The sequence below is a fragment of the Chrysemys picta genome, chromosome 19 (assembly GCF_011386835.1).
Source record: "Chrysemys picta bellii isolate R12L10 chromosome 19, ASM1138683v2, whole genome shotgun sequence".
Taxonomy (NCBI): domain Eukaryota; kingdom Metazoa; phylum Chordata; order Testudines; family Emydidae; genus Chrysemys; species Chrysemys picta.
Genome location: NC_088809.1, coordinates 20,207,298 through 20,231,789, shown reverse-complemented (window position 1 = coordinate 20,231,789; position 24,492 = coordinate 20,207,298). Strand labels below are relative to the sequence as shown.

General features: G+C 46.8%; 1 protein-coding gene across 15 annotated transcripts in view; it reads left to right on the top strand.

Annotated features, from left to right (window-relative positions):
* AP2B1 (adaptor related protein complex 2 subunit beta 1) overlaps positions 1-24,492 on the top strand; it is a 109,911-nt gene that overhangs the window by 34,956 nt on the left and 50,463 nt on the right. For all 15 annotated transcript variants that reach the window (XM_065572983.1, XM_065572985.1, XM_065572982.1 and 12 more), the window contains 8 exons: positions 10-231; positions 1,206-1,326; positions 3,548-3,643; positions 8,055-8,170; positions 9,192-9,357; positions 11,153-11,251; positions 13,829-14,088; positions 18,149-18,341. In XM_065572983.1, the coding sequence (XP_065429055.1) occupies positions 10-231; positions 1,206-1,326; positions 3,548-3,643; positions 8,055-8,170; positions 9,192-9,357; positions 11,153-11,251; positions 13,829-14,088; positions 18,149-18,341 (1,273 nt within the window). The remainder of the gene's footprint in view (positions 1-9; positions 232-1,205; positions 1,327-3,547; positions 3,644-8,054; positions 8,171-9,191; positions 9,358-11,152; positions 11,252-13,828; positions 14,089-18,148; positions 18,342-24,492) is intronic.

Sequence of the window (24,492 nt, the reverse complement as noted above, 5' to 3'; positions counted from 1 at the left end):
TGTCTCTAGTATCTGTGAGCGGGTGACTCCCCGGCTGTCTCATGCCAACTCGGCCGTGGTGCTTTCTGCCGTGAAAGTCTTGATGAAGTTCCTGGAGCTCTTACCCAAGGAATCTGACTATTACAACATGCTGCTGAAGAAACTGGCCCCTCCGCTCGTCACGCTGCTGTCCGGAGAGCCTGAAGTTCAGTATGTTGCCCTGAGAAACATCAACTTAATTGTGCAGAAAAGGTACAGTCCAGAGTGCTGCTCTCACTGGGTGTGGTGAAAGGGGATCTGGCTGAGTTAATCCATTCAGAAGTTTGTGTGTCCAGGAGTGCTAATTGTGATGACCCAACCTCTGGGTCTGAGGAGTTGATTGACTAGTCCTGTTTCCTGTATCCTTGAACACACAGTTGTCGGCTGGAGTCATCGACTGTTTTTACAGCTGATTGGTTCTGCCAGCATCACTGTTGTGTTTCTTTAGCCAGCCAAGATTTCTTGGGGAAGGCGATTTGGGACATGCATTCCTTTTCTCCCTTCTCCCTGCCATGGAGATACAAAAGAGCCTTCCCTCCACTGTCAATCAAAGAATCTAAACTGGGAGAAGGGATCAACATTTGTTTTCTCAGCAGGTTCAAATACTGTGATCTCTTGATGATATTGAGAACATGGGATGGGTGTGACACAGGAGCTGGTACACTTGGGACAAGTGGCTGTATGTTGATATAGGTGTCTAGCCACTGAAGGAGAGAATCTGGTTGTGTAGGTGGCATTCTGTGTTGGGAGGGTGTTATGCCTGGGTGGAGGGCAGGTGGGGAAGTAGGCAGAGTTAAAGCGGCTTGAACCCAGCGGCATAAAAAATCAGAAGGCTTGGAGGTAAAAGATGTGTTTTAATTTGAAATGCAGTTCTAATATATTTTTGTTCAAATCACGGATAGGCGCTGATACCACTGTATTCTTAGCAAAAGCTAAGGTGGTCCTAAAAATCAGGTCATCGTTGTTGAAATGAACAGGAGTACTTGTGGCACCTTAGAGACTAACAAATTTATTAGAGCATAAGCTTTCGTGGACTACAGCCCACTTCTTCGGATGCATATAGAGTGGAATAAATACTGAGGAGATATATATACACACATACAGAGAGCATAAACAGTTGTTGAAATGGAAAGTCATTGAGTTACAATTATGTGCAATTCTGTTGTGTGTATGTGTGTGTTCCCCAGGCCTGAAATCTTGAAGCAAGAAATCAAGGTATTCTTTGTGAAGTACAACGACCCCATCTATGTCAAACTGGAGAAGCTGGACATCATGATCCGCCTGGCATCCCAGGCAAACATTGCCCAGGTCAGTTACTCCAACTGCGATCATATCCCCGATAGATGGTATATACCAGCTCCAGAATGCATGCCGTTAGGGAGGATTTATGCACAAATTAATACCTCTAAAAGTGTTCTCTGAACTGCTGTACAATAAACAGCAGCAAATCAGTGTTCTCTGGCACAGTGTACGGTCTGCAGTTACTTAACGGAGGGGTTGGAAATTCTTTAGTGCTTTACATGTTAATAGCATTGTACAAACCTCACAACACACTTGTTAGGTAGGGGGTACATTTTACAGACCGGAGTTGCAGAAACAAACAGAGCTGAAGTAATTTGCATATGAGTTGTTGGCAGGGTCGAGATTAGAACTTGTGACTTCCTGACTACTCTATGTTCATATTCCCATTCTATGCTGCTTCTGTCCTGTCATCCCAGTATCTGAAATTCCACCATGGTCTATCCCTTCTCTCCTAGGATGTTTCAAGCACTAGCCCCTCTTGGTTAACACAGAGCGATTCCAGTTGCTGCTGATGTGCCATCCGGTTCCATTTATAACTAAATATTCTTGTTTAATGTGGCATCTTAAAATGGCTGTTTGTGTTGCACTTTGTGTGAAGTGATGGAGCAAGGCAGCCCCATGTCTGATTTGCGGGGCGCATGGAAAATCTGTGGAAAAACCAATTGCCAGGAATATATATGTGTAGCGCTCCTCTTGGATTTTGGTCTGCAGATTCCTCACTACATTTTGAAGTGCCTTCTGCTAGATAATGCAGCTGATTTTCAAGAGAGGCAGAGTAGTTTGGAGAAGCTGAGAACCTCAAGTCCCCTTCCCGGTTCTAAAGCCATGTTTATAAAACAGGCAAAGCTCAATCACAGAGCTCAATAATGGTCTAAAGTGGAAGCTACTGAGAATAAACCCGTTGCTCCCTCTCTGATCCACTCTTGTGTTTCCACTTGGGACAAGATATTTAATCTGTTCCTCAGTTTCCCCATTTGTGACATAGGGATACTTGCCTCTGAGGTGTTCTGAGACGTAGCTGGTGTTGGTACAGCACTTTGCAGAAATACAGCTCTACGTAAGCTACTGCTTATGAAGCTATTGATGGCACTGTTTGTCGTGTTGTGTGGCCATATATAAAATATCATACGCTGAAATACTAAAACTGCATTCATAAAAGTGCAAAGATTAGCTGCTCTGCCCACACATTGCGTCTGCTGTGTTTATTTGCTTGTTGCTCACCCACTTCAGGGCCCTTTTACGCTGTCAGAGCAGTGAGCCCAGGTTCTTCAAACAAGTCTCCCATTTCGTGCTGTTTGTTTCTCACTTGCAACCCAAATTGCATTTGTGACATCACAATAAAATCCACAGCAGGTCCCTGATGTCACACATGGAAAACGATGTGAGACTTAAGCAGGAGCGGATGAGCTTTGGAAACAAAAAGCTTTCTGTGTCCTTAGGGCTAATAAAAGAAATAATCAGAAGGTTTGATTTTGGCAGAACTGTTTCTAAACCAAATGATCCTTCAGAGTCTTATAAGATCCTGGCAATTCCTGGAGAGAATTCTTGCAGGGTTTCCATATATTCCATAGCAGTCAAGGCAAGGGGTAAAGTTGACTTTATTTTACATACAACTTTTTGTGTGTCAAGAAACAACCTTGTCTGCATGACGAGCTGTGCTACAGTCTCCATATAGGATTGTTGGTGTCCCTCAGAGCCAATAGATAAAGGGATGGGCAGCACTGGAGAAGAAAAGTACTCTATGTACCGGGGAATAATCCAGGACCCTACTACTTACCTCCCATTCCTTCCTCTACCTCCTTATAGACCCCACAGAAGCAGTGACTCCAAAGTCCAAAATGGCTGGTTGTGTTGCCAAGGGTTTGGTATGGGCAATTTGAGAATAACCCGTAACTTACTTTCTTTCTTGTGCCCATTGGGCCCTGCTGGACGATTGTCTCCTCCAAGCTGGTTCTTCACTAAGTGTTGGTGGATGTAGCGGCTACTTTTGGTGTTTAAGGACGGCGTTAATGTTGTACATGTGCCTAGAACTATGGGTGGGCACATTTTACATTAACCCAACTAAATACTTTGAGCCCAGAATATTTAAAGCTCTCTGCGCTCTAGGGATCGGTAGTGTCATTTAATTTTCAAGTACCTAAGCAGCATGGCTAGGTAGAGATGGAGGAGGGGACAATGGAAATGTTACTCAAATGACTCGTGTTTTGTGTGATGCTTTTCCCAACAGGTCCTGGCGGAACTCAAGGAGTACGCTACCGAGGTGGATGTCGACTTTGTCCGCAAGGCTGTGCGAGCTATTGGACGATGTGCTATCAAGGTCGAGGCAAGTACCCCACATTGGTTTATAGGCTTTACTCATCGCCACAATGTCTGAGCACTTCAGAAATCTGAATGGATTTCTCCCCTTCGGTCTCGTGTGATAGGAAAGGTTTCTTATCCCTGTTTTAGAGATTGAGTCACTTGCTCCAGGTCATACGTTTTGTATGTCTGGAATGGAACTCTGATCTCCTGAGTCCCAGCTCAGTACCTTAACCACAAGATTGGCCTCTTTCTCTTGGATCCCAGCCTACTGGAAGGATACTGGGCAGATCGGTCGTCTGATGTAAATTGTCATCGCTCTATTGGCTTCAGTGGAGCGATGACAATTTACACCAGTTAAGAATGCCCTAGTCGCCGTGAGCTGGATCTTTACAGGATTGGTTGCATAAGGAATGCAGAGGACTCAATGCAATCAAGGAGTGGCTTGTGTCCCGGTTCCATTTGAATAGGACCTACAAAAAGTATTGGGGATTGTTTTTATTTTTTTCAGCATTTGGAGTTGAAGTCAATTGCAAAATGGAACACACACACTCAAAATGACTGTCGGGTTGTCCAGTTTTAAAGATCTGTAAAACGTGGAGCTTTATTCCGATGTCTGTTAGTCTGACTCATGTGAATGGCTTTCCATGAACATTTGCAGTTATCCAGAACAACAGTGTAAAAGATCCCTTGTCAGTTCAACAGCCACCTACAAATGACAGTATTAAGGTGGTGTATTGATTTAACTTTTAAAGCAAATCTAGTTGTTCTGAAAGGTGCTAGACAGCGATCACTGTGAAGAGTGAAGGCTTATAGTGTAAGGTTCGGTTTGTAGTTAGTGACTTAGATAAGCCAGTGGAAAAAGCTGCGTGGACAGTCTTATTTCCCAAACAAGCCTGATTTAAATGGAAACAAGAGTATCCACACAGGTTTGAACCACTTTGACTAACCGGTGCAAGTTTGTATGTAGACAAAGCCTCAGACTGCTTCATCCATCTGCAGGATATATGGCCTTCGATTAGCCCTCTTATCCCCACCACCTGGTTCTTCTGGCTCAGATCAGTGCTGATAGAAAAATATTTGTCCCTGCGATGGAGTTTTCTCCTCCATCTCTCAAAGCCGCCCGAGGCAGTGATCAGCACTGGTCTGTCTGCATTTCCTGACTGCGATGTCGCTGGATGCCAGAGTGCGTCATCTGTGGCCAAGTAGAGGGGAACAGGCTATTTGAAGAGTAGCAACAGTGAGAGAAGAAGAGGATCTGAGATTGAAAGAGCGGAGGCTATTAAGCAGTTTGGACAAATTAGAGGTGGTATGTTTTGGGGATAGGCTTCTCAGCCAAATCCTTGACTAGTCCACTCCAGGCCCTTTAGAATCCCTTCAGGTTAGAAGTTGGGCCACGTGTCCCTCCTCGATACAGAATGGACATCGGCACATTCCCAGTGGCAGCCCGTTACCATGTAACCATCCCCTTGTATATCCTAATCGGCTGAGTTAAACCTTGCTTTTAGCAACCTTCCTTTGACGACGTTGCTTTTACAGAATAGTTCTGCTTACGTCTGACAAGAACCAAATTTAAAAGGTGGCAAGTATATTGCAGCCTACTACACTGCAAAATGACGCTTTCATCTCTGGGTTAATCAGTACCTGTTCTCAGTGCCCCAGAGTTTACTCCAGGCTGTTTTCACTGCGTACGGGGACTAATGGAAGGTTCGCTACACTCTCTCAGCTATCCAAGTGCTCAAGTTTCTGATGACTTAAAAATCTGCCTTTGACAGAGGACGCAGCCAGCGGGAGCTCATGATGAATGAGCATTCACAGGGAACCACCTCTCCGCCTTCAAGAATCCTGCCTTTCATCTAATTGTGTCTCTTCTAGAAGAGTTGGCTTGGGAATAAATTTGTATCTACTGTGACTGGAGACTTAGAGCAGTTGCGGTATCTGGCGAGGGTTTGGAGGCTGGCGTCTCAGCTGCAGGGCGAAAGGGAAGCACTCCAGCCGCAGCTGTGATCGGAGGAGTACAAATGAAGCCTCAACATGGCTCCAAAGGCGTAAACTTGAGAGAGGACTAAGAAGAGACTGCATGAAAGTAGCAGAGCTGCAGTTAACGTAACAAGCACTAGGGACTGGGGGGGAGGCAGGGAGAAGGGAGTCCTGTTATTAGTGGACTTTGGTCCACTCTAAGAAACGAGCAGCATTTTAACAAACCTTGCAGTCATAGTACCTCTATTGTTCAGTTTGTAGGACTCTGCAGAATTGTACTGGGTTTCATTTGGTTTCTATATAGCACAGTTGTTGTTTTTTTTAACTCACTTGTATCCCCCCCAGATGAAAACCCTGCCTGCTTTAGTGCTGGCTCCTATAACTGGCCAGTTTAATAAAGGATGTATGGTGTTTTTTTTTGTAAAGTGTCCACCTGCAGGAACCTCTGAAATGCCCATCTTAAAAATAGCTAACCATCCACAGGAGGGGGTGCATCTTGCCATGGGGATTTGAGGACTGCTTCCCTGAACAAATCCCCTTCTGGCCGCTCCCTTTCAAGGGAGGCTCACGCTAAAAATCAATTGCACATATTTAAACAATGAATGTTGTCCCCTGTGTAATCACGCTTCAGTGTTCAACGGGAAAGAATTACAAACATTGACTTGCTTTTCCTGTTAACTGTTTGCATTTCTCAGCGCTTGGACAATGAAGAACTTCCCAAGTCTGACCCATGTCTCTTTAAGATCATATAGTAAAAAATAGAAGAAGTCTTTGTTCCCACAGAGTGAAGCTTTGGAACTGCCCCACATCCACCAGCAGGCAATACAGGAGTGGGGGGGGAATAGCCCAATCCTGCATAGCTACTTGGCTGGCAGAGATGGTATTTGGCCTGGGGCCTTGCTGAGATCCCCAAGCACAGCCTTGTGCAGAAGAGTCAGCCCACAGGTCTGCCTGCATGAGATTTGTAAATTGGTTGCACTGAGACTCTTCTGGTTGACAGGCCTCAAATGATGTTTTGTCAAGTGAGAGAAGAGATCGGAGCAGCCTGTAATCAAGGCAGACACCTTTAAATTACAAGAATTCAGATTGCTTTGTCCCTGCCATCTTAATAGTGTGGTACATATCGAGCAATAATAAGGAGACCTAATGTGGTGAATAGAGGAGATTTGTATTCAGCATGTATCTGTCACTGGGAATTTCTAGGTCTTCTGCTTTCAGTGCAAGCATGCCGAGATGGACTGAGGCAAATGGCATGGGTGAGACTCATTCTCTGCTTTGCCCAAGTCAGGGCTTTAGGTCAGGCTGGGGTTTGTTTTAGAGATTTATGCCCATTGTCAAACTGAGCTTCCAGTTTTCCTGATTGAATCCCCTTTTGTTCCTCTTCCACCCTCCCCCAATGCTCTGACATTGTGTCGTTCACTCAAATCGCAAATCCACTTAAGTACTGTTTGTACCCTATACTGAATGCTTTATGAGTATATTTATGGGGGCTGCTTGTGTACTGCCTTGAGCAATCTGTTCCTCACATTAATCACCTGCTGTGTAATGAGGCATCACATGCACTCCACTAGTGCCCAGTTGGCGATCTTCATTTCAGGCCCTCTGGTGTCTGAGCCACTTAGCTCTTTGGTGGCATCCTGCTTCGTGGTATCCCTTTATCTCCTCTCTCCTAATGAATACAGCTCTAGTTTTCAGGGTCTCCGTATGGCATGGAGAGCATTCTAGGGGCCAGTTGTTGCCACTTTTATGGAGTCCGAGTCTGGGGTTTGAAGCTAGTTATTGAGGAAGATGCCCTGGCAATAGCTAATCTTCATGAGGGTCCAGCAAACTCGTTCCAGTCCTGGGTCTGTCACTGCCCTTGCGGTGCTTGCTTTGTGCTACTAACCCAGCCCTAGCGATGGCTTTTTACTTCCTCTCTCCCCTCCCCGCCAACACATGCACAGCCCCTGTCCAAGTACCCCACTCACGTCTGAACAGTGATAAGCAACTCCTGCAGGGAATACGTAGTAGGCTGTTCTATATATTAACCAGCAAGGGGGTAGCATAAGTATCGCTGCAGATAGTATCTATTCATATAACTTCTGCCTGTATGCAGACCCAACCACCTGCTGGTACAGAATCATTTCAGCCATGACTTTGTCCTTTGGCAAGAGTAGGGGGTCAAAGAATCGATATTTCTATTGAGTAAAGCGCTGAATTCCCTGTAATACACAGGCATGGATCACCATATGGAACATGCTCCGGAAGTCCATACACGTGTTCTGAACTGGTTACCATCCTTTATCTTGTGAGAGTAGCTAAAGTACAGCCCCGTTGTCTTGCCCCTGCTCCTGGTGCATTGCACTCCAGTTACATGCAGTGTGCTGGGCGGAAGTGTACCACAGCCTGTCTGGTTTCTTTGGCTTGTCTGGAACTGCAGCTGTCGTCTGACTGTACCGCGTCTCTCCTCTCCTCAGCAATCCGCAGAGCGCTGCGTGAGCACGCTGCTGGACCTCATCCAAACCAAGGTCAACTACGTTGTCCAAGAGGCCATTGTTGTCATCAGGGACATCTTCCGCAAGTATCCCAACAAGTACGTGCAAGTACCACAGGTGTCATGTCGTAACGGAAAACAACCTAGGTTTTGCTTGGCACAGCCTAGCTAGCAGCTCATATTGTTAGTATAACTGATTTTCGTGCACGTGGCGGCCATCCCTCTGAACAGCAGCACCCATTCGGACTCTGGTACAAAGGGACTCTAATGTTGGATTGCAAACAGATTGCTGTCTGATTTTACTATTGGTGTATGGGCAGGATGACTGGCACGGGTAGGAAGCTCATAAACACATTTCACTTTAAGAGATTCCAGGCAGAGGTACTGAATGAAATGCGTATGGGCTTTCCTACCGCTTAGCGTTATCACAGGGTGGGCCAGTACACCCTTCTAGCTCTTTTGTGCGAGGGGCTCTTGTCCATTCAGCTAGGGCATAATGCATCAGTATCTTTCAGCTGAGTCTCCAGGATCAGTTGGTACTAATGATTAACCTCCTCAGTGCCAGGGTAGATGCCCTCCGCACCATCAGGATAATCAGCAGAGCGTGGGAAAGCACTTACAGAATATTAAACCTAGGATCACATGCCAATGGCCATGTCCCAGCTAACCCGTTAGAGGCTGGGGGTGCATCATACACAGATTAGAATTTCCAGCCAGTGAAAATGCAGGATCTGATACAGACTCAAGGGAAGCGATTCAGCTGATTTGAACTGTGGAATCAAAGATCCTTTTTTTTTTTTTTTAAGAGAGAAATGAAGGCAACTCTGTGCCTGGAGTTTCTCTCTTGCACAGCCTTGCTACAAGGAGGGGAAAAAATTACAAAGCTCTTGCGCCCTTGAAATCTACCTCCTTTGACACACTCTCCTTTGGAAGGGGAGTGTGTAGGAATATTTCCTTGAGGTAATTAATCTCCTTGTTATGCGTCTCTTGTGGATCATAAAAATGTAAGTCCTTTTGGCTTGGGTCAGGGTGCTTTGCCGTTAACAGCCCGATGCGCATTGGCTACAGTTACGTAATGCTTTGATTTGACCTTGATCATGACTGTGCTCTGGTAAATCAGGTACGAGAGCATCATTGCCACATTATGCGAGAACCTCGACTCCCTGGATGAGCCAGATGCCAGAGCTGCCATGATCTGGATAGTGGGCGAATACGCAGAGAGAATTGACAATGCGGATGAGCTGCTGGAGAGCTTTTTGGAGGGCTTCCATGATGAAAGCACCCAGGTAAAACTGTGCCCATCGCCCCATCTCTCAGGTTCTCGTGCAGTGTATACAAGTGGCAGACTGTTGGGTTGGTGGAGCTGGTTGGAAAAATGTCCCCCCCTCTTCCCCCCCAGAAAACTGATATTTTTGGCTAAAATTCAAAAATCAAAACACTTCTTGATTTGGGAATGCTGATGCCGTGCCTCATGGGAAGCGTAGTTTGGGTGTCCCATGCTCCCATTCTCATCCATCGGCTAGTTTCTCTTGTCTTATTGCATCTACCATCATGCACCCATGTCCCCTCCTCTTTAGGAGGGTGTTTGATGCACAGTGGGAGATACAGTCCGGCCACTGAGTGCAGCCCATAAAGGAGAATGGGGATGTTAGGCAACCGAACTACAACTCCCATGAGGCACTACAGCAGCATCTCCAAATCAGCCTATTTCATTTTTTTAATGTTGGTTTTGTGACAAAAATCAAACCTTTATGTGGAAAGCAGACACTTTTTGGAGGGACACTTTGTTAGCCAAAAACAATTTTCCGTCATACAATTTTGGTGGAAAAATTTCAACCAGCCCTATATGTTACGTTTAAACAGCCTGGGGTACCCTAAGTCTGAGGCTGGAATAATGACCTTCTTGGCTCTCTGGAGGATGATTTAAAAGGTTTGTTTTGCTTCTTCCTAGAATATTGATCAGTGCATCAGATAGGTGGATTTTGCTCTGGGCAGAGGAGAAACCTGATGTACATTAGCCCGATAGGTCTTAAAATAACTGCCCCATTCGCCATGCGTGACAAAGTTCCTCCTCTGCCTTGGTGGGTCCTGCGCTTATTGGCGGGTTTGCTCACCTCAGAGATTCATGGCAGCCCTCAGTTTGGCCACTTCTGCCAGTGGCTCAAACCTGTCGTTCACTCAGTTAACCTCTTATAGCCAATAGGGAGTTAGGGGGAACCCGGGCCCGCCCTCTACTCTGGGTTCCAGCCCAGGGCCCTGTGGATTGCAGCTGTCTACAGTGTCTCCTGTAACAGCTGCCTGACAGCTACAATTCCCTGGGCTACTTCCCCATGGCCTCCTCCAAACACCTTCTTTAGCCTCACCCCAGGACCCTTCCTCCTCATGTCTGATAACGCTTGTACTCCTCAGTCCTCCAGCCGTACACCTTCTCACTCTCAGCTCCTTGCGCCTCTTGCTCCCAGTTCCTCGCATACACCTCACTAACTGAAGTGAGGTCCTTTTTAAACCAGGCGCCCTGATTAGCCAGCCTGTCCTAATTGGTTCCAGCAACTTCCTGATTGTTCTGGAACAGCCCATTATCTTACTCAGGGAAAAGGGACCTGCTTAATCTGGGGCTAATGTATCTACCTTCTATCACTCTCTATAGCCATCTGGCCTGACCCTGTCCCACATGGGACTAAGAGATTGTGCTGGTGTAAACTATAGGGTAGTCTGCACTGGGATCACTGCTGCCCTGACAGCATGTTTCACGTGGCTGGTGAAATGAATACATGGTTTGTGACATGGACTTACAAAGGACAAGCTGCTAAAACCAATTTGAGCTGCTAACCCATTGGGTAAGACACTAACATGCTTCATGGGAAGGCAACACCCACGTTTGCATGTCATTTGTTTGACTATTAGCAGCTGCTTGTTGCCGGCCATGGCATTAAAACACTATAACGAGCATCCACAATCTTGGTATGCAACACGGGACTCCAGTAGCTATGCACTACCCCCCATGCTGATCCCAACGTTGAGGCAGCACTGATGCCAGCGATGCTCATTTAATCTCTTCGCTGTGTCCCTGCTTTATCTTAGGTGCAGCTCACCCTGCTGACTGCTATCGTGAAGTTGTTCTTAAAGAAGCCCTCAGAAACGCAGGAGCTGGTTCAGCAGGTCCTGAGCCTGGCCACGCAGGTAAGCCAAGCTATTCAGTGAGACGAGGTGCTGGTAAGCCGTGCTGTCTGTGCACCTTGGTTGCAGGCAGCTTGGTGTTGTACCAGTTTGGCAATGCCAGGGCAGTCTTGTGCACCAAGAGGCAAGACTCAAGGATGTCGTCATGCACACCTGATTTCTCGCCGTTCAGGGAAGAGGGCTTTGATCTACAGGAACCCAGTTTGCAAAGCACTCTGTATCAGTTCTCTTATGCTCATTCAGCTGCTACCTAATTCTTTCTCAGCCCTCACTTCTGCCTTGGTGTTTTCTCTTCATTAGCAAGTAAGGCACAGGATGGGAGAGTTCTGTAAGAATCCAAAGAATTTCCTCCTCCGGGGAAATGGTTTGTGGCTAAAATCATACGCTGGGTGGAAGAGCAGGGAGAGATGGGACTGGTGGCAAACCCTTCCTCACTAATGGATGCTACAGCAGAAAGTAAGCCAAGTTCTGAACCCACAAGAATGAGAATTTTTTTTTGTCCCAGGCTGCTCAGAAATGTGCTAATTGTGGTGGCGGTTTGAATGATGGGCTAATATCCCAGATCCCAAAACCTACTCTGCTGAGTCACAAAACACTTAAAAGGCACCCTAGGGTCATAATAGGCTTCTTATTTTTCACAAACCTTGATTCAGTCTGGTTTATTGTATTTTCACATGAATAACAGGGCATTGCTAGCAATAGGCCCTTTAGTGTGGTGGTGTTCTAAGCTCTGATTCCTAGGTAGAGATCCCTGTTTTTCACTTTAGTGTGAAAGAATGGGCACATTTCTCTTCTCGGGTTAGAAGATATCGTTGGTCTTTGCATGTCTCACGGGCAGGGTAGGAAAAGAAAGTGGAGAGGAAAATCTGAGTTCCCCTCCCCCCCCCCCATTCCGGTTCAAATCCCACGGTTCTGTTTGCTATGGGAAAGCTGTTTCGGAAGAAGCATTCTGACTTGAGTCTGAATGTATTTAAAGGCAGTCTGGAGCAAGTGATCTTACCTTCATAAAGGCCCTGTTTGATTTTAAGCAGGTGACTACATATATAGGATGAATCAATATCTCTTGTTGAGATCAAAAGGGTTTAAAAAAAAAAAAAGTCCACCATCAAGCTGAGCAGCTCACCAGGCGAGGTGCCAAAGTTCGAGAGGCATTAGCAATTGACCTCTGAAAACCTGAGATCACTTCTAGATCACTGCAAGTGAAATGAGTTTAGCCAGCTCAATCTCATTACAAATGGGCACTTGTCCACTGCCTGCTGGAGAAAGTTCTGAGTTGGCAGGGGCGGGGGATTTTTTGCCAGTCAGAGGTCTGGGATCACGGAAAAGGGGGAGGCTGGTTGGGTGGGTGAATAAGGACACATAGAGAGTTAGACATATTGCCAAAGCTCTATGGTGAAAACTCACAGGCACTTATCGACGTTATGCTGCTAAACTCCAGCCTGGGTGATCAGCGGACACCATTTGTTTGCTTTGTTTTTTTAAGCAGCGCTTTTAGTTTAAAAAAAAAAAAAATAGAAAAAGGAATGTCAATTTCATGCTAGGAAAGAATTATCTCCAATAAAACACAGACATTGACAGCTGGAGGCCTGGAGAACGGAAGAAAGCCCTAACAATCGATTCAGTTTGTGTCTTCTCATATATATTTTATTAACTAAATGGAGGAATAAATGAGACCTTTCTGGCATAAAAACGCTCTCGATATAAAGGTAGATGATTAAAGGCAAATCAGCCCCATCCTGTAGCATTGTGTCTTGTTCCACCAATGTCCTTGGGTAAGACGTATTTCCAGGAATCTCTGATCATTGTCTTTCATGATGCACAGTATCATGCATATTCTATTAGTATGTGGCTGAAGGAGTCAATTTGATCCCCTTCCCCTGTCCTTCTGTCTTGACTGTGTCCTTCAGGACGTTTTGAAGATCACATTTGAAATGAAATTGTGATACTTTACAGGAGGTCAGTTCTAAAGCATGACGTCAACTTCTGTGCTAAGTAACCTTGAGGACTTGATCCCTTTTAAATTCCATTAGATGTAAGTTCTAAGGTTTTCCTCTCTGACCACATAGGTTAGCTGTGTTTGGGAATGTGCGCAAGGGGTCAGACCCTGCAATTTTTATTACTAAGGCCTGGTCCCGACTTAGTCCGGACTTCGGACTAAGGTACGCAAATTCAGCTACGTTAATAACGTAGCTGAATTCGAAGTACCTTAGTCCGAACTTACCGCGGTCCAGACGCGGCCGGAAGTCTCCCCCCGTCGACGCCGCGTACTCCTCTCGGCGCCGACTGTGAGCACTTCCGGGATCGATCCGGGATCGATTTATCGCGTCTTAACCAGACGCGATAAATCGATCCCAGAACATCGATGGCGTGCCGCCGGACCAGCCGGTAAGTGAAGACTAGGCCTCTGGATGATGGGATTTCCACAGACTAGCAGTCTGTCGATAGCATCTATAGCCGTGTCATGGCTGCTTTTCCAGTGGGTAGTTTCAATGAAAGAAAGCAAGGTTACTGCAGAAGCAGGATATAGTTACAGTGGTCAAGCCTGTTCAACCCCTTGAGTAACGCAGTGCTTTGTCTCAGGATTCGGACAACCCGGACCTGCGGGATCGTGGCTATATCTACTGGCGCCTTCTCTCCACGGATCCCGTGACTGCCAAAGAAGTGGTCTTATCGGAAAAACCTCTGATTTCTGAGGAGACTGACCTGATCGAGCCAACTCTGCTGGACGAGCTGATCTGCCACATCGGGTCACTGGCTTCCGTGTACCACAAACCGCCCAACGCTTTTGTTGAGGGCAGCCATGGGATCCACCGCAAGCACTTGCCGATTCACCATGGAAGGTAAGCCGGGAGCAGCCGCGGAGGGTGTCATTGGGCTGCTGTTTTCTTTCCTCCGAACAAGCCCACTAAAAAGATGCAAGGGCCTGCTACAAAAGCTAGACTTTTTTTCCAGTTGCAGAGATGTCCACAAAGCATTCGTGGAGCCATCTCAGCGCCTGTCCTGTGATAGTTGTAGCCTCTGAGCTTCTAGACCAAAGGAGATGGGAAGCATCCTAGAGATGAATCTGTTAGCTGTTGGGCAGGGGGAAAGAGACGCTCACACAGTTCTTTGAGAGCACACGGGGAGGAGGGTCTGATACAGGAGCTGGACAAATAAGAGCTTTCAACAAGTGGTGCAGGTCTGGCAGGAGGAGAAACACACCAGCCAAACCCAGTAGTTGTGCACACAGCCAGTGGGAGGTGTACATTTCTGTGATGGTATGAAAGATTTTTGGGGGAAAGCGGGACTTAGAGGCCTTTGTCATGTGGAAAGTGTCTCCCTTCTTGCACCGCCAATTACTGCTGTGGGGAATGCAAAGTGGGGAAGAAAAAGCCAAGATCTCTCTCTGAATCTTGGAATCTTTGAAAGCACGGAGCATGGAGAAAACCATTGGTCACAACCACTGCAGCTTGGCCTGGGCCAAATGAGGTCCGATCGATGTCTGAACTATGGTGGAAAGCCTGAAATACCCTGTGACAATCAAAATGGTTTGGGTTGTTCCCTGGGTATCACACCATTTCTCTACAGTTAAAGAACAAACCAAAAAAAGCCCACCCTGGGATAGCAGCCTGAGAAATTGTCTGATGCTCTGGAATCCAGCAGTGAGTGTTACCAATCCGCAGGGATTCTTGCTGTATTGCTGCTCACTTTGTTACCATGGCTGCTCTCTCAGGTGAGCACTCCGGCTTGCAAACTGTATTAATTACAGTTGCAGATCTGCTTGCAACAGGCGGTACGGGATCTAAGCTCACTTTTCACGGCAGTGTGTACCAGAAAACCTGGGAAGTGACTTCTGGAGCGCTGTACTTTTTTGCCATCTTACTGATAAGTCTATATAGGCAATTGTTTCTTTGCTGTTTTCTAACACCATCCTTCCATGCATACAGAAACTCTTTTAGCTGTTAAGAGTAGCAGTAACCTGACTGACTTGGGGATGTTGAATTGCCTTTTTCCTGCTTATGAAACATCACCTGGCAGGACTGCCCCAGGGCCTGCGGTAACAAGCCCATTTCAGAGACCTGTGTTTTGATGTATAGTACAGTACTAGTGTGCAAGGAGGTAGGGGAAGTTATGGCTGCACTGCTCAGGTACTATTCCCACCCACAGGCTCTCCAGAATAGTGGAGGTGTTGATCCGATAAGCAGCTCAAATCCACAGTGTGACCAGCTCTCTTGTGCAGTGCTCTTCACATCATTGCCGAAGCTGACTTGTCTAACCAAGTCAACTTGTCAGCAAGAGCTCTATCTTTATCCGCTCCCAGTGCACATTGCTTATCTGACTTGACACTGGCAGCTGTTACTCAGCCAGCCCACCCACTCTGCTCTTTCAAGGTTGCTATGTTTTATATCTCTGCATTGCTCTGGTATTGTTTGCTACTTAATGACCTGTTGTCTGGGCCGAAAACAGCTCTGGCTTCAGCAGCAGCAGCAGTAGGAAAAAAGAGCGGGAAATGAAAATTTTAAGAAATCCCTTAAATTCTGATGCCGGGCTCCGGCATCTTTCATAAATTAAAAGTGAGTGCTGGCGTTCCAGGGCAAGCCATGTTTCCTCTGCTTGAGTTCAGCCTAACAGAGAGTCCATTACTCTAACCAGGGCCGGCTCCAGCATTTCTGCCGCCCCAAACAAAAAAAAGCCGCGATTGGCGGCGGCAGTTCAGCGGCAGGTCCTTCGCTCCTAGAGGGAGTGAGGGACCTGCCGCCCCCGAATTGCTGCAGGTGCCGCCCCTCTCCCTTGGCCGCCCCAAGCACCTGCTTGTTAAGCTGGTGCCTGGAGCCGGCCCTGACTCTAACGATCCTCCTTACTCCCAGACGAAGGACAGATTGATCAAGCTCATGCAACGGCCTCCTGTGCAGCATTGCTGCTGTGAGCCCAATTACCGCCTTCAATCATGGCTTCATGATAAGCAGCCTGTCGGGGGCACTGCTGTGGGGAGAGTGAATTCATGCGCACAGGGTGTCCTCTTACTGAATGCTAGAAAACTGACTCGCGTTTTCCTAATGCTGACGACACTGGGAAGTCTGTTCATTTGCATACGGCAAGCTAAGGTTGCCTAGTGGAAGATAGAAGAACAGGAGTACTTGTGGCACCTTAGAGACTAACAAATTTATTAGAGTCCACGAAAGCTTATGCTCTAATAAATTTGTTAGTCTCTAAGGTGCCACAAGTCCTCCTGTTCTTCTTTTTGTGGATACAGACTAACACGGCTGCTACTAGTGGAAGATAGTGGCTTAGCTTTTCACCCAGTAGCTTGGGTGGGATCTTGGTTTCTTTTATGCTATGAATAACGCCTTTTTGAAGCAGGACCCCTTAGCAAGGCTGTTTGCCACCAGCTTAAGTTAATGAGTTTTTTTTCCCCTCTCAAACCGCATAGTGACATTGAGGAGGAGTGGAATGAGCTTTGCAGAGATCTGTGTTGTCATGTTATGAGGGTTACCGTGCCCCAATTGTCTTGATTGGTGGGCAGAAATAGCTGGTTAAGTCCTATGAGACCTGTGGGCATAGTCCTATGAGAAATTAGTAATAGTTGGTGTCAGCAGCGTGAAGGGTATTGCATGTATTTGGGAGTATATTGTCACATAAACAAAGCACTGTGCTGGCATTTATCTGTGTCCCAGCACCCAGCCACGTTGTGGGCAGCTCACAGCTGGTCACCTGTTTCTGGTCATGCTCCACCAACCCGCATATGTACCAAAGGGGTTACCTGTAGGGCCTCGTGGAGGAAATACTGAGGGCCAGAGGAGCAGCTCGGAAGAGGGAGTTGTGCACAACTCAGGTGGAGCATCACCCGCTCTCTAGCTTCCAGGGATTTGTCCACACTGTTGCACCATCTCCTCTCTACGCCACTGCAGGTGGGAGACGTGGGTGGGAGGTTTCTGTCTGCAAAGGTAGACAGTCACCTGTGCTCCAACAAGCGCTTGCTGCTGTTCTGCTGTGGGAGTGGCAAAAGCAGAGAAGGCTAGAGAAGGGACTGGTTAGATTAGGGCACAGGACCCTGGAGTTATGCTGTTGTCCTGGGAAAGCCCAAATATATTAATTCAGGTGGCAGTTTTGGAAAATGCAACCCTCTTGCTGTAGTCCCAGGGCAATAAAAAACAGCATTATAGCATGTATCCATGTCCTTAATAAACATGTCATTCTTTACTCCTTTGAGTCTCGTAGGAAAATCCCAAGTTATGGACAAAAAGCTTTTAAGGAGAAAGTCCAGTGTGGGGAGATGTTCTGAGCATATTTTGTGTTTTAACATCAGCTGAACTGATCTGCATGATCTTTCTTGTAAATTTCTCATTGGGTCCTGGGGCAACTAGAGTGACAGACCTCTAAGGAAACTTACTTGGTAGTCCCCGCTAGAATAATAAACTTTCTCCTTAGCGAAACCTGTGCATTTTTCCCCAAGGTTGTACGTTCCTTCGTAGGCCCAGTAGACAGGATCATATTAATCTCCCCTAGAATCCCGCTCAGTAGGGCAAATCTTTATTATGTTTTAGTTTGTGTTTTATTCATGGCTCCTATTTTGAAGGAGTTTGTGGCCACTCCTCCCAATAACAGCTGTGCTGAATCTGAGGTTTCTGTCTGATTTTTACCTCTGAAATCTCCCTCTTCTTGAGTTGTGGGACTTGTCTGGCCAGCGGAAGGTCCTCAGATCTCAGAGCATGTACTGAAGCTCCAGTTTTGTCACCTCCGATTGGGGTTGTAACAGAATTGGTTTGTCAGTTGTCCGTATGGAACACTATTACTTTGAACTGTTTGGCTACTGTTCGTGGGTCACCTGTTTCTGCCTTGTTTTCTCCCTGGTGCTCCAAAGCCAGTAACAAAGGTGACTAACCCTTCTCCTTTATTCATTTTGCTTCTCTCCCCTTGCAGCACTGATGCGGGAGACAGCCCGGTGGGAACCACTACCACTACAAACTTGGAGCAGCCTCAGGTTATTCCATCGCAGGGTGACCTTCTGGGTGACCTTTTGAACCTTGACCTGGGCCCCCCAGTGAATGTACCCCAAGTATCCTCCATGCAGATGGGTGCTGTGGATCTCCTGGGAGGCGGGCTGGACAGCTTGGTAAGCACTGTCTCTACTCACTTTCAGCTGGTAGGAAATAACGAACCACTGGAGGAACCATTCATGGTCTGTGCCGGTGGCAAGATCTTGGTTATTCACTCTCCTTGGTGCTTGCCGCCCTGAGCCCAAAGGCAAATCAGAAAGGCCCAGAACACTTGGCCGTTTTTACTTCCAGGCCGGTTTGCTGCCAGATTCTTCCCTTAGTAAAAGGGATGCTGTCACCTGCTGTAGAATCCCGCTGTACGTTGGTAGGTGTGTTTCATGCGCGCTCTGACTGGGAAGGGGGACTAAGGAGTTGCTTTTATTTTACAAGGACCAGTGCTTTTTAAAATACCCTGGCTCCTCTTCAAAAGGGTCTTTGTGTTGCCCTCCAGTTTCAGTGAATCCTGTTAAAAGGTCCATCTTTATGGCCTGCTGTGTGCAGCCATACCAGCCTTACATCATCCTGTTTGTGTATTCTCCAGAGCATGTCTTGGTTTAGTATCGGTGACATGGTAATTGCGGGTAGGCCAGGAGAAGCACTCCACTGCTCCGCCTAGTTCTCCCTTTCTCCAGAGCTGCTCGCAAGGTGATATTCAAATACTAAAAGGGTCAAACTCCAGAGCAAGAGTAAATACACGATGTCTCCACTCCAGGGAGGGAAGCTGGGCAGAAGCTGTAATGAGAATATCATGAAAAAGGGGAGATTGATTATGGAGAGAGAGCAGGGTGGGGTGGTCCTCAACCTGTGACAGCCATGCAGTAACAAACAGCAACACACTTAGCCTTTAGCACTGTCATCCGCCTTCTAACATGAGACGGGTTAGAAGTGGGAGGTTTGACATGCACTTGAATGGACCCTGATGCAACCAAATGCTCCATTCGCTCTAGTAATCTTAGTAAAACGGTCATTAAACACACACATCCAGTCCTAGCATTTCACTGGCTAATGAACTGGAAACCCAGTGACCTTTAATAGCTGGCAGAGGTCAGATGTGTCAGCCTGAGCTCTTTGTCTCCACGCGGGCGGAGCAGAGGATTGTGTGTCTGCACTTCACACCAGTGGAGAAGGCAGGCTGGAATTCTGAGGGAGCCTAGTGCCACGCTTTGCAAGAATGACCAGGAACTAAGAATCTCAATTTCTTGAATTGCCTCCAAACCTTCCACGAAACAGTGCCACCCGCGGCAGCTCCAAAGAGCGACACAAATCCCTCTGTATTGCAGTATGACCTCGTGGGCAGAGTACTGGACTGGGACGCAGGAGACCTGGGTTCTATTCCTGCCACTGGCCTGCTGGGTGACTTTGGGCAAGTCACTTCCCCTCTGTCTTTTCCTTAGTTTCCCTATCTGTAAAATGGGAATAATGCTGTACTGATGGAAAGCACTGTATAAGAGCTAGAGTTCTAGTGCTGTGCGTGCAGTGCACCCAGCTTCTTTGTTATTGTTTGGGCTCAGATACCATAGAGATGGGTGCAGTATAACGACCTAATTAGAATAGATTTTGGGAAAAGATTCCTATAAGTGTTGGTGTTGGAGATGTTAACATAGGGACCCATTTGGAATCACAAATGTTGGAGCAGGAAGCCTAGAGTCTTGTTACTTGTTTCATGTTTTGCTTCTGTTAAAGTAAATCCATGGGGCTATGCAGTGTCCTCTAACAAAATGCCGTGTATCGGCAGAGTGGTCACCCTGTTTCAGCCTTCAAGGGAAATAAAATGGTCGCCTGCATGAGTTACAGACACGGTGCTAGAGCGACCTTTCGGATGGAGCTTCCCCCAAACGCTTACTAGTGATGTGCCGCTGCAGCTAATGTCCCTGTTGTGTTTTCTCCCTCTCTGGGATATGTACAAGTGACTCTCCTCCTTGTATATCCCAGGCTTCCCTCACTGCTCGTCTTTCCGTAAACTAACCTGTTTCTGTCTGCGTGTTGTTTTGGATGTGAGAGACAGAGCACGTGCTGTGTGTGTGTAGGTCCCAGTATGTGTGTATGGGACGTCCGAGTTTAAGGACCCAAACTGGGGTTGAATTGAGTCTCCGGGAGGGAGAGACTTCCATCCCCCGCTTCATAACCAGGGATCATCACGTGGCAAGGGGGCCGTGGGCAAAGGGGAGGTCCTTTTGGCTGCTCATGCTGTTTAATAATGAGTTTGGGATCCAAAATGAATCTCCTACCTCATCTTCCTCAGTTATTACTTTTCTTCCCTCTGCCATCCATACGTCCCCCTGGAATTTTGTTTCTCTTCCTCACCCTGACATTGCAGTCTGTCTCTCTCCCTGCTTTGAGTCTCCCTCTTCATTGTTTTAGGGCTCTTCCAGGGACCTTCGTTGTATTCTCCCAGTTGCCAAGGACATTTGAATATGGCTCTGTGGGTCAGTCTGTGCTGTGGGAAGGGATACTAAGGAGTGACGTGAACGACGTTTCTTTCCTCAACTCATGCTGCAGTTGTGCCACTCAGTCCTTGCTGCCTAGAGGGAAAGCCACTGTGTGGGTCCTGAGCTGACACGCACGGGCACCTCTCCTTTTGTGAGACTCCACTCCCTAACCTACCGTTAGTCTCCTCTGTCCACCTCCCCTCCTGTTTTCATCTGCTTCCTCGTCCCCTCTGCTTTTCCTTCCTCTCTCTAGAAATTGCCCGGCCCCTCCCCACCAGTAGACTCCTTGCTGCAGAGGAAGGTATGGGAGTGGTGGTGATTTGAATGCAACAAACATCCAGCCCATACCACATGTCTTTAGCAAGGCCCTGCAGCCCGAAGTGCAGAGTGGGTAGACAGTGGCCTGACAGAGGTTAAATGCCCCAAGCAGCTCCGTGTCTGCAAGTTAACTGCTCTGTACATATTACAAACCCCTCTTGATCATTGTGGAGAGAAATGGCCCAGCAAACGTCCAATCTCGTATATGGTGAAACCCATCTCCGTGGCTGTGATTAATGAGAATACACTGGTAATTGAATGACTAGAACGGGACATCTTTTATTTCAGACTGCTGGCAGAATCCCTCAGCTAAATAAGTCTTTTCTTCAGTCAAGGTGCCGGGCATTAATCTGAGTAGGTAAAAATGCTGCTCTCAAGCATTGCCCATTACAGAAATAGCGCCTTCACCAAATGCAGGCTTTCTACAGAGAGGTGTTTTACTTCAGAGGGATATGATCAGTGTGCAGAAAAACAAGACACGAAAGACCCAGCAAGATTGATGCAGAGAAGAAACAGCCCGATGAGCAAGTTTCACTGCAAATTATCATTTATGTTTTAATTTTTTTTAACAGATTGATTTCTTTTCCAGGCATTTGAATGGTGGCAAGATTGTGCAAAACTTGATACACAGCAAATTAATCCTGTGCACTTCATTGAATTCCTCCCTCAGCTTTGCCAGGCCTGGTCTCTTATGGCATGTGAGACTTCCAGCCATTTGATAGGTTAATTTCTTTAGCAAATAACTCGTATTTTATCTAAATAGCGAGTTACTGTGTAACAGAGCAACATGGAGATATAGCTATAGTGTTGCCCATACGTAGAGGGAGTGTGCTCAGGGCATGTTATAAATGAAAAACATAAATTAAATACCGGGTCTGTAACAGAGGAGCAGCCAAAGTTTATCCCATGAACCCGATGTGAGCTGTTTACAATTCAGGGTAGCCATCTTCTAGTGATTAGAGCCAGCGCTGGGAGGCAGGAAACTTAGGGTTTACTGGCTGCACTCTGTGCAAATCACATGCAGTCTTCCAGTTCCTGGCTGTTTGCTAACGAGGCCCTTGGTAAGACAGAGCTTGGATACTGCGGCTGTAATGATAGTCGTTATTCCTTACGAATCATTCCTGTGTTACGGTTTTGCTTTGAAAACCTGCCTAATGTCAGATGTTCTTGTTGAACAAACAAGCAACAAGACATGATAGGCAATGTGATCCTCTTCATTGAACAGGAGCTGTTATGTGACGAGTCACTTTTCACCACCAGGGCAGTAAACCTGTCGAAATGGACAGCTTGTCTATTAGGTAAAGAATGTTCTAATGGCCCATCTACCACAAAGTTATTGGCAGAAGACTGGCAGCCAGTCATGCTGATTGATGCCCAGAATTCTAGAGCTGCGTAATAAACACTGAATGTACAGACTTCCTTCAGTCTCTTCCTGAAGCGTCATGTCTTGGCAGACTTGGGCGAGAGTCCGTTTCAGGTGCATCCGCTCAGCTTTATGATGTGATTGGACTCAATGCCGCTCAGTCTCACTTGGCGGCAGAGGTGATCTCTAAATGAATGACTCAGCCCCATGGTTTTCTGCGAGGTGATGTTAACGCTGTTGGGTTTTGCGTGACCCATGCCTGCGGTGCCACCGGTTTGCCTGCCACCCTTGGAAGCGGCATCGTGTTCTGCTCTACGCTTGTTGCCCACGCTCCTCTGTACTGGCAGATCACAAATGCTGGTTACCAGCAGCCACTGAATTGAGCCTCTGATGTTACCAGTCCTTCGGCATCAGCAGTCCTCTGCCCATCCATGCCCCATCTGTGCTTTGCAGCTTGGAAATTCGGGGCGCCTGGCATTATGTGCATACCCGGCTGGCTAGTTTCAGATGACTGTGTTCCTTCAAAAAAACCTGCTTTGTTCTTCTTTTTTAAATGATAGAGGCCTGCCCATTAGTCCCCAGAGCCCCTCGTCAGTAATTTAGTTTTAAAGAGTTAAACAGTGTTATTATTTTACACACATCTGCTCTAATTACTTGCCTTAATGGTTCTAGCTTTGTCTGTATTTTGGCTCTGTTAGAGCAGGAACCTCATCTAACGGTTAAAACCCTGGACTAGGAGTCGGTCCTTGGGTGCTCGGATCTGTTCCGGGCTCTGCAACTGACTTGCTTGGTGACCTTGAGCAAGTAATTTAAACTTACCTGTGCCTCAGTTCTACAAAATGGGAGTGATAATTCCCAATTTCCCAGGGCTGTTGTAAGGCTTAGTTCATAGAATCGTAGGACTGAAAGGGACCTCGAGAGGTCATCTAGTCCAGTCCACTGCACTCATGGCAGGACTACATATTATCTAGACCATCCCTGACAGGTATTTGTCTAACCTGCTCTTAAAAACCTCCAATGATGAAGATTCCACAACCTCCCGGGGCAATTTATTCCAGTGCTTAACCAACCTGACGGTTAGGAAGTTTTTCCTAATTTCCAACCTAAACCTCCCATTGCTTCTTGTCCTATCCTCAGAGGTTAAAGAAATGGCCCAAATTTGGTGATGAAACTGGGCACACCGCAAAAGACACATACTTGATGGGGTTTTAGGATTGTTAAAAGCATGTTCTTGGATCAGTGCTGGGGTAGAAAGGAGCTCTGGTGGCTGGCTGCATTCCTGTCTGATTGTTTAATGCTGCTGGGGTTATGTTAAATTGAGCGTTGTGGTACCCTGAGCTTTTTATGGGCACCTCCTTTTACTATTTAAATCAAACTAAATAGCTAATAAATAGTTTTGAGATCCTCTGATGGAGGCGCCCCTAAAGGACCAAGTAGTATGACAATAAGTGCCACTGAAATCAATGGCCCTTCCTTTGCATTGTTCGTGTGACCGCTCCATTAACGGTGTACTGTCCGATTGTGCGCTGACATAACTGTCTTTCTACGGGCCCCCAGATCTTGTTGTTGAGAAAAGCGCACGTGGAAGAGAGTCCATTAGCTTGCCTATTGAAAATGCCCATGTGTGAACCAAAGAAAAGAGGTTGCAAACTGAAATGTGTCTGACAGCTTCAAGGAGGTCTATGGATGTGGCACATACCCAAATCCCTTTGCAGCTAGGACCGGGCCTTAAATAAAATGAGCCCAAATCAATCCTCATACTGGCAACAGTTTGCGTCTCAGCTGTTTAGCCAACCAAATCCAATTGATGCTATTCAGAAAACGCTTTGTTTTCCTTGCGGTTAGGTAGATTCACATTGCGCACGTTCTTAGTAACATAGTGTTTTCATCTAACTCCCTGAACCATGACAACGTCGTTAGATGAATAAAATCATATGTCTCCTGTTAGCCCGCAAATTAAGTAAGGCTCCATGTATTACATAGCTGCATCGACAGATCTAGCAATCCTATGGCCAAGAACGATTCTGGTTTTGGACCCCGGTTGTTGCAGCTTCTGTCAGTAAACTCCATCCCTTCTCACTCTGCACCTGGACTAGATTCTCGGCATACCTCACGTAA